Genomic DNA, 10,725 nt, shown 5'->3' on the forward strand with positions numbered 1-10,725 from the left:
GACCAGTCCTGGGCATGTTGGCAGTTGTTTTGAAAGCCCTCCACTTGTAGACTATCTTCCGGACAGTGGAATGGCTGATTTCAAAATCTTTTGAGATCTTTTTAAATCCCTTCCCAGACTCATAGGCTGCTACAATCTTTTTTCTGAAGTCCTCTGACAGCTCTTTTGCTCTCACCATGGTGCTCACTCTCACTTCAACAGTCAGGAGCACACCAAACTAAATGTCTGAGGTTTAAATAGGGCAAGCCTCATTCAACATGCAGAGTAACGATCTACTAATTATGTGCACCTGGTGTGATATACCTGTGTGAGATCTGAGCCAATTTAAGAGGGAATACATGTGAGGGTGTCCTATCTTTTTCCTCAGTTAGAATAGGCATTTTTGTAGAATGACATTTACAGAAGATCTTGAAAAGACTTTTCTTCAGTTTTCTTTGTTTAGTCGGATTACTTTAATCTCTCTGTATTGTTGAAACGGAGATGAAATAACCTTTTATTAAAAATGTTACAAAAAACCACATGCTTTCAAAGGGTGTCCTAATTTTTTCACATGACTGTAGATCCTTCGGGTCTTAGAGAAATATATTGATTATTTAGGTAAACAACATTTTCTTCAAATTCTATTCTTATAATCATCAGACACAAACTTTCCAATTTCATCTGAATTTATTATGGACACAGACTGGTTTACAATGGGACAAGCTAAGTACATTAAATCGGCCATGTTCATTTAATAATCACAGTGCCTGGCATTTCCTTGACCATTTGCTACATAACAACTTAATTGTCTTCTGAACAGAGAACAGAGACACTGGGTTAGAATTTTTTTATTTCCAACCCAATACCCCCAAATTTGAATTCCACTTCATCCTTTCCTGCCTTAATTCCATAACCCATGACTTCGACTCCCACTTTATCTTTTGTGAAAGTGAACCCATTACCGCAGATACTGGCTTCCATACCATCATCTCCTACCTTGACCCCATTACCTAAGATTTTGAGTTCCGCTCCATCATTTCCTAGCTTGAAGCCAGTATCGATACTGCGACCAACTTTTACCTTCAGAGGGCCAACACCTGCCGATAAACCTATTTCTTGTCTAGTCATGACTTTGATTTCTGTCGGAGAATTTTTAAATTCACCTGAGAGTTTAAATAAATTGCATTCAGCATTAAACGCACCGGCTTCAACTTTTACTTTTCCAAGTCCAGTTTCAACATAAACTTCAGTTTCATTATCACCATAAGAGGCTTCAGCACCGGCATAGGCAAGACTTGCTTCCACAATGCGTCTGCGTTTTGGCTTGTTTCTATTTTCCTGCAAGAAGTTAGCATTTATGAGATTTATACCAAACAGTTAAGAAAATAGCACAATCCTTATCTGCACAGGGTCTGACTGGCCCATCAGAGCACCAGAGGATTCTCCGATGAGCCCAGGCTCTTTTACCATGGTCGGACCCAAAAGTCCAGGAGAAAATAATCCATTTAGCTGCATTTTCAGCCAATTACCTACCACTAGGGTCTATTTCTTTGACTTACAAAATAAATTAAACCTTATTGATGATATAGGGGTTGGTCCTCGAGAATAATTGTGCTGCCACACAGAGCAGTTGGGTTGCAGTTACTGCATGAACAGGAATTCACAATGTCGTTTTTGAATGTAGCCAGCTGCAATTAATTAAATCCTTTAGATGATTTCCCCTATGCATTACGCTGAGTGTGATGATGTCATCATGTGCTACTGCTGGGATCGTGGTGACGTCATCACGCTGAGCGCAGGTCTTTCGACAGGTCTTTTTCAATCAAGAGAGGAGCAACTGCTTTTTGAGTATTTTGCCTATTTTTTTTTTTTTTTTTTTTTTGCCAAAACGAAAAATTATAGCTGGGGCCACTATGGGGGCATTATTACTGCAGGGGTCACTATGGGGAACATTATGGGCCACCATGGGGGACATTATTACTGCTGGGGGCCACTATGAGAGACATCTTCACTGCTAGGGCCACTATGGGGGACATTATTAAAGATGGGGAACATTATTACTGCTGAGAGCCATTATGGGGGACATTATGTGTACAGAGGGCACTGCAGGGGTTGGGATCTTTAGAAAAAAAAAAGACAATTAATTAATTTGTTTTTCTTGGCCATTTTTAACAGCCATGAAAAACGGATGCCAAACAACCATTAATAAAATACAGACAGAAAGAAAATGGATGCCCAAATGGTTGAAAAATGGCCATGAAAAACAGACAGTATGTCAGTTTTTAACAAACTTTTTTTTTTCATGTGCATGTAGCCTTATGAAGATGAATCACAGTGCCTGATTTATTACATGACGACACATTTGGCTTCCAAATCGAGAACAGAGACACTGAATTGTTGTTTCAATCCCAGTACCCAAGAATTTGACTTTAAATCCATCATCTCCTCCCTTGATCCCAGTTCCCACACCGAGACCAGCTTTTACCTTCACACTTGCTACTTTTGCTCTAGCCCTGACTTTGGTTCCTGTTGAGGTATCTTTAGCTTTCACTGAGGCACTGAGTGCATTTGCTGAAACACTAAATTCATCGACTTCAACTTTTGCTCTTGCAAATCCAGCTTCAACATAAGCTTCAGCTTCATGACCGAAATAGGCTTCAGCGTGGGCGTAGCCAAGTGCAACCTCCGTAGCAAAGCGTTTGCGTTTTGGCATGATCTCAGTTTCCTGCAAGAAAATAGCATGTATGTGATTTATACCCAATGGTTAAGAAAATAGCACAAATTTTTATACATCTGGAACCAAAAGTTTAGCAGATATCACTTTTAAAAAATTGGAGTTAGACGCTTTGCTGAATTTTTCCCCAAAATTTCATTAGATCCAAATGAATTAGTCACGAAGCGTGTTATAAATCAGCTATTTCCCAGCTGCAGGGAGCGTGTATCTCAATGTACAACACTGTGCATTGCTGAAACGTGCATAGCTAGTCAGCTGTGATAGTGAAACAGTTACTGTGAGTCCGTATGACGGCAGTTGACAGGCGTCACTCTTAGACTCAGTTCACACTTCAGTTATTTTGGCTCCATAACTGACCAAATATGTAAAGTGTTAACTCAGCCTTACAGGTCAATGTTAGCGTCAGGTATAAAGAACCGTGCAGTGGCCCAAGATTTTACTATAGAGTGAAAGAGAGCAGTCCTTTTACACCGTCAGCTGATTCCACATAGATTTCTACAGAACCTGTTATGTTACACGCTGATACAAGTAATGGGACCATGACAGAGTGGAGAGGGTTGGAAAAAAATCGGATGGAGACAGCACATCCTCAAGTGAAAATTTATTCCACAGTGGAGAGGGTGTCAGCAATACGTTTGTGTTGATTTTACTGTTTGTTTTTCCCTTCTTCTGATCCGTCACAAGAACAACCCCAAAAAAACGGATACTGTCTTTGAGCATCTGCCTTCACACGGTCAGTATTTGATCAGTAATTGATCAGTATTGCTAAGGTCAAAAACAGGAGTGGATCCAAAACAGAATATTTGCATGTCTTATGTGTTTTGTACCCATTCCTGCTTTTGGCTTCCAAATCATGATCAAATCCTGATGCAAAATAATGATCGTGTGATAGAGGCCTCGTGCTCCATTTGCATGAGTTTTGGCCATTTCCCTCTGAAATCGGTTTTATTCAGATTTAAAAGAAGTCCTGCATACAGGACTTTAATGGCCTCTATCACACGGTCAGTATTTGGTCAGTTTTTTGCATCAGTATTTCATCAGTATTGCTAAGGCCGAAATAAGTGGGTCCAAAACAGAGATGGCACGTGATGGGAATATTTGCATGTCTTCTGTGTTTTGGGCCCATGCCTGCTTCTGGCTTCTAAATCATGAGCAAATCCTGATGCAAAATACTGGCAGTGGGATAGAGGCCTTATGGATGCTCCAAAGACAGGATTTGTTGTGTTTTTAATTCTTCAATTCTTCTGACAGATCAGAAGAAGGGTAAAATAAATGATGATGTTAACAAGGCCAAATAGGTACACTAGTGGCCCCGTCACAGAGTGGTGAGGGTGGCAACAGCATGAGGAGTCAACATAGTGGCCCCGTCCCAGAGTGGGGAGGGTGGCAACCGCGTGAGGATTCAACATAGTGGCCCAGTCACAGAGTGGGGAGGGTGACAACCGCATGAGGAGTCAACATAGTGGCCCAGTCACAGAGTGGTGAGGGTGTCAACAGCATGAGGAGTCAACATAGTGGCCCAGTCATCAAGTGGGGAGGGTGGCAACCGCATGAGGACTCAACATAGTGGCCCAGTCACAGTGTGGGGAGGGTGACAACTGCATGAGGAGTCAACATAGTGGCCCAATCACCGAGTGGTGAGGGTGGCAACAGCATGAGGAGTCAACATATTGGCCCCGTCACAGAGTGGGGAGGTGGGGGGCAACAGCAGTGGCAGTAACAGCACAAGATGGTGGGTGGTAGTAGGAAAAGATGGCAGCAGAGACAGCAGGTGTGTGGCATCAGGCGGGTGGCAGCATCAGAATAGTGGCTGAAGCATGTGCCCAGAAGTAACAGGCCATTTTTCACAATGTTTTGGTGTGACACCCAGAATGACCTAGTCTGATGCATCCGGCACTGTCATGTGGAAATCCTGGCTGATCCATGGCTGATTCATCTTTACAAAGGTTAGTCTCTCAAAGCTTCTGCTACTGGGTGTTTTTTTCTGTAGGCGGGTGAAGAAAAGTGCTCATTAAAGACTCCAGACTTAAGTTGCTGCTGATGGAGCTGGTGCTGCTCCTGCCCTCCTTCCCACCCTCCAGCAGTCGTGGCAGTAGAGCGTGAGCACAGAGGGCCCCCTTCCCCAGTCAGAGCTTCCTGAGGATGGGTTATGGCACAGCGACCAACTGACTACATAGGATGTCTCGATAGTTGAGTTTATCCTCCCTCTCAGCAGGTGGAAAAAAGGCCCCCATTTTAGAGCAGTAGCGAGGGTCTAACATTGTGGAGAGCCAGTAGTCATCCCTCTGCCAAATGGTGATAATACGGCTGTCACTAGGCAAGCAACTCAGCATGCATCTGGCCATTTGGGCAAGGGACTTGGAGGCACTCCCTGCCTCCATCTCCACTGCTTACTGCCACAGAGTCATCTGCCCTGGTCTTCCTCATCACCCTCCTGCTCATCTCTCGTCACTTGTGCAGATAAACCACCCATTCTGTTTTTTTTTTTTTTTTTTTTTGCCAAAACGAAAAATTATAGCTGGGGCCACTATGGGGGCATTATTACTGCAGGGGTCACTATGGGGAACATTATGGGCCACCATGGGGGACATTATTACTGCTGGGGGCCACTATGAGAGACATCTTCACTGCTAGGGCCACTATGGGGGACATTATTAAAGATGGGGAACATTATTACTGCTGAGAGCCATTATGGGGGACATTATGTGTACAGAGGGCACTGCAGGGGTTGGGATCTTTAGAAAAAAAAAAGACAATTAATTAATTTGTTTTTCTTGGCCATTTTTAACAGCCATGAAAAACGGATGCCAAACAACCATTAATAAAATACAGACAGAAAGAAAATGGATGCCCAAATGGTTGAAAAATGGCCATGAAAAACAGACAGTATGTCAGTTTTTAACAAACTTTTTTTTTTCATGTGCATGTAGCCTTATGAAGATGAATCACAGTGCCTGATTTATTACATGACGACACATTTGGCTTCCAAATCGAGAACAGAGACACTGAATTGTTGTTTCAATCCCAGTACCCAAGAATTTGACTTTAAATCCATCATCTCCTCCCTTGATCCCAGTTCCCACACCGAGACCAGCTTTTACCTTCACACTTGCTACTTTTGCTCTAGCCCTGACTTTGGTTCCTGTTGAGGTATCTTTAGCTTTCACTGAGGCACTGAGTGCATTTGCTGAAACACTAAATTCATCGACTTCAACTTTTGCTCTTGCAAATCCAGCTTCAACATAAGCTTCAGCTTCATGACCGAAATAGGCTTCAGCGTGGGCGTAGCCAAGTGCAACCTCCGTAGCAAAGCGTTTGCGTTTTGGCATGATCTCAGTTTCCTGCAAGAAAATAGCATGTATGTGATTTATACCCAATGGTTAAGAAAATAGCACAAATTTTTATACATCTGGAACCAAAAGTTTAGCAGATATCACTTTTAAAAAATTGGAGTTAGACGCTTTGCTGAATTTTTCCCCAAAATTTCATTAGATCCAAATGAATTAGTCACGAAGCGTGTTATAAATCAGCTATTTCCCAGCTGCAGGGAGCGTGTATCTCAATGTACAACACTGTGCATTGCTGAAACGTGCATAGCTAGTCAGCTGTGATAGTGAAACAGTTACTGTGAGTCCGTATGACGGCAGTTGACAGGCGTCACTCTTAGACTCAGTTCACACTTCAGTTATTTTGGCTCCATAACTGACCAAATATGTAAAGTGTTAACTCAGCCTTACAGGTCAATGTTAGCGTCAGGTATAAAGAACCGTGCAGTGGCCCAAGATTTTACTATAGAGTGAAAGAGAGCAGTCCTTTTACACCGTCAGCTGATTCCACATAGATTTCTACAGAACCTGTTATGTTACACGCTGATACAAGTAATGGGACCATGACAGAGTGGAGAGGGTTGGAAAAAAATCGGATGGAGACAGCACATCCTCAAGTGAAAATTTATTCCACAGTGGAGAGGGTGTCAGCAATACGTTTGTGTTGATTTTACTGTTTGTTTTTCCCTTCTTCTGATCCGTCACAAGAACAACCCCAAAAAAACGGATACTGTCTTTGAGCATCTGCCTTCACACGGTCAGTATTTGATCAGTAATTGATCAGTATTGCTAAGGTCAAAAACAGGAGTGGATCCAAAACAGAATATTTGCATGTCTTATGTGTTTTGTACCCATTCCTGCTTTTGGCTTCCAAATCATGATCAAATCCTGATGCAAAATAATGATCGTGTGATAGAGGCCTCGTGCTCCATTTGCATGAGTTTTGGCCATTTCCCTCTGAAATCGGTTTTATTCAGATTTAAAAGAAGTCCTGCATACAGGACTTTAATGGCCTCTATCACACGGTCAGTATTTGGTCAGTTTTTTGCATCAGTATTTCATCAGTATTGCTAAGGCCGAAATAAGTGGGTCCAAAACAGAGATGGCACGTGATGGGAATATTTGCATGTCTTCTGTGTTTTGGGCCCATGCCTGCTTCTGGCTTCTAAATCATGAGCAAATCCTGATGCAAAATACTGGCAGTGGGATAGAGGCCTTATGGATGCTCCAAAGACAGGATTTGTTGTGTTTTTAATTCTTCAATTCTTCTGACAGATCAGAAGAAGGGTAAAATAAATGATGATGTTAACAAGGCCAAATAGGTACACTAGTGGCCCCGTCACAGAGTGGTGAGGGTGGCAACAGCATGAGGAGTCAACATAGTGGCCCCGTCCCAGAGTGGGGAGGGTGGCAACCGCGTGAGGATTCAACATAGTGGCCCAGTCACAGAGTGGGGAGGGTGACAACCGCATGAGGAGTCAACATAGTGGCCCAGTCACAGAGTGGTGAGGGTGTCAACAGCATGAGGAGTCAACATAGTGGCCCAGTCATCAAGTGGGGAGGGTGGCAACCGCATGAGGACTCAACATAGTGGCCCAGTCACAGTGTGGGGAGGGTGACAACTGCATGAGGAGTCAACATAGTGGCCCAATCACCGAGTGGTGAGGGTGGCAACAGCATGAGGAGTCAACATATTGGCCCCGTCACAGAGTGGGGAGGTGGGGGGCAACAGCAGTGGCAGTAACAGCACAAGATGGTGGGTGGTAGTAGGAAAAGATGGCAGCAGAGACAGCAGGTGTGTGGCATCAGGCGGGTGGCAGCATCAGAATAGTGGCTGAAGCATGTGCCCAGAAGTAACAGGCCATTTTTCACAATGTTTTGGTGTGACACCCAGAATGACCTAGTCTGATGCATCCGGCACTGTCATGTGGAAATCCTGGCTGATCCATGGCTGATTCATCTTTACAAAGGTTAGTCTCTCAAAGCTTCTGCTACTGGGTGTTTTTTTCTGTAGGCGGGTGAAGAAAAGTGCTCATTAAAGACTCCAGACTTAAGTTGCTGCTGATGGAGCTGGTGCTGCTCCTGCCCTCCTTCCCACCCTCCAGCAGTCGTGGCAGTAGAGCGTGAGCACAGAGGGCCCCCTTCCCCAGTCAGAGCTTCCTGAGGATGGGTTATGGCACAGCGACCAACTGACTACATAGGATGTCTCGATAGTTGAGTTTATCCTCCCTCTCAGCAGGTGGAAAAAAGGCCCCCATTTTAGAGCAGTAGCGAGGGTCTAACATTGTGGAGAGCCAGTAGTCATCCCTCTGCCAAATGGTGATAATACGGCTGTCACTAGGCAAGCAACTCAGCATGCATCTGGCCATTTGGGCAAGGGACTTGGAGGCACTCCCTGCCTCCATCTCCACTGCTTACTGCCACAGAGTCATCTGCCCTGGTCTTCCTCATCACCCTCCTGCTCATCTCTCGTCACTTGTGCAGATAAACCACCCATTCTGTATACATTGCTTGTGAGTGAATGTCCTCCTCCTCCGCCATTTCAGCCCCCACAGGGCTCAGGGGGCCGTGAGATGTAGGTGCTATGTCTCCTTTCCCTTTGCCAGCCAGATTTATCAGCATCTGCTCCAGGATGTGAAGGAATGGAATGACATCATTCATCCTAAAGTCCTGGCAACTGACAAATGGCCTCCTCAAAGGTACTGAGCAAATGGCAGGCATGAGCTGGAGCGTGTAGTTCCAACGTGTGGAAACTTTGCATATTTGGGGAACGCTTTTCTGCCTTTGCAGTCCAAGGAGGGTGTGTTTGGCAGTGTAAGAGTGGCTGAAGTGCATGCGGTTTCCTGGCCATTTTCAAGATGTCTTGCAGTTGGGTGGAAGACTTCAGGAACCGATTTACAATCTGATTAAAGACTAAAGCCATGCAGAGCGCATAGGTCAGCCCTCTTTGATGCAGCGCCGTCACAATGTTCTTCTCGTTATCGGTGACCATGGTACCGATCTTCAGTTGGCGAGGAGATAGCCAATATTCAATTTGCTCTTGAAAGACGCAGAGCAGTTTTTCCCTGGTGTGACTTCGTTCACCCAGGCAAACCAAGTGCAGAACAGCGTGAGACCACCGTGCTCTACAGAGGTGGTATGCTGGAGGAGCATTTCGAATTGTGCCTAGAGTGGAGGCGGAGGACAAGGTTGAGGATCAGGAGGCAGAAAAGGACATTGGTGTAGGAATCACAGCATGAGAATGCTGAGGCGGTATTGCCGTAACCTGGCCAAGTTGCTGGTGTGCCTGGCCATGAGCTGAAGGGAAGGGTTTAGGTTAAGAAATTGGCATTGGGGGGGGGGGGAGCTGTCTCAGTTTTCACATCAGGCAGCAGAAAGGCTAGCTGCACCCCTGCCGTCATCAATAACCAGACGGAACGGCTGTGACCGGGCATGCTCTCAAATTTTTTCATCATCCTGTTACATATTCATCTATGTGCACATACATCTCATAGACATGTAACACAAAGGGTGCGTCTGATAAACATCCTCTCTGCTGCTCTGCTAAACATTCCCAAACCCTTCTTCCCATTTGAAACACCCTTTGCTGACCAGGCTTTTTATGCCCGGCTTCTCCACGGCATATACAGGACGCTTAACCCCTTCCCGTCATGTTTTGTGATTAGATGAAGATAAATGCTCACCAGTAACAAGCAGTAGCGACGGACGTATGAAGCAGTTCTCCCTCGGTGGACAACAGTATCTGGCTGGTCTTACTTTCTCTTTCTGTTTCCACTACATTGACATACAGATGTAGCAGAGTTACCACTCAAACTCTTAACTCCAATTTCTTAACTCATAATGATATCCCAAAACAAAAGCCATTGAAGTAATTGAAAGTGTCGGCTTAAGGCTAGGTCTACACGACGACATTTGTCGCGCGACATTTTGTTGCACCAATGTCGCGCAACAATTTTTATAATGGCAGTCTATGGTGTCGCACTGCAACATGCGACATGCTGCGACTGCGACGCGACAGTTGCAGAAAATCCATTCAAGATGGATTTTTCTGCGACTGTCGCGTCGCAGGCGCAACATGTCGCATGTTGCAGTGCGACACCATAGACTGCCATTATAAAAATTGTCGCGCGACAACTGTTGCGCCCTATCTGTCGCGCGACTTTTTGTTGCGCGACAAATGTCGTCGTGTAGACCTAGCCTAACACGACTAATTTAGTTAACAACTCTTGTTAAGCATGCGTGTTAACTCCACTACATCTCTATGTATAATTGCAATTTGCATATTCTCACCAACCCCTTCCCAACCAATGACATACCTCCTTACCGATAACCAACAGTATTGCGAGGGGGTAAAACAGCCAAAGGCACCCCACTCCGAAGGTACCAGAACAGCCTTAAAGTCCAGCGACCAGACTTAAGCCAAGTTTAGCACAGCATAGCGATTAAGCAGAATATTTAAGGTTGCCAGTTTATGCCAAACCTGCTGGAACCAAGAGAAACGCCACTTCTTGTATGGATGCAAGTTGATTCAAGTAAAGCTGGTGAATTTTATAAAATCTGGACTATTCCTCCACCTCCACAATTACTCTCCCATTTACTGCTTCCGACCCTAACAACCCTGGGGAGCGACGGCAGTGTTGGACTGGGGTACTTAGGGCCCAACAGTGTAACTGATTCTAGGGGCCC

At 44.8% G+C, this 10,725-nt stretch overlaps 1 protein-coding gene across 1 annotated transcript; it reads right to left on the reverse strand.

The window, feature by feature from the left end:
* Positions 1–647: 647 nt before the first annotated feature.
* LOC122943683 lies at positions 648–9,786 on the reverse strand. The gene is made up of 4 exons (XM_044301604.1): positions 9,723–9,786; positions 5,815–6,054; positions 2,465–2,704; positions 648–1,317 (listed from the first exon to the last, which is right to left on the reverse strand). The coding sequence occupies exons 2-4, from the start codon at positions 6,040–6,042 to the stop codon at positions 817–819; spliced, it is 969 nt and encodes a 322-aa protein (XP_044157539.1). The 5' UTR covers positions 6,043–6,054; positions 9,723–9,786; the 3' UTR covers positions 648–816.
* Between the last annotated feature and the right edge of the window lie 939 nt (positions 9,787–10,725).

Source organism: Bufo gargarizans, chromosome 7 (assembly GCF_014858855.1).
Source record: "Bufo gargarizans isolate SCDJY-AF-19 chromosome 7, ASM1485885v1, whole genome shotgun sequence".
Lineage (NCBI taxonomy): Eukaryota > Metazoa > Chordata > Amphibia > Anura > Bufonidae > Bufo > Bufo gargarizans.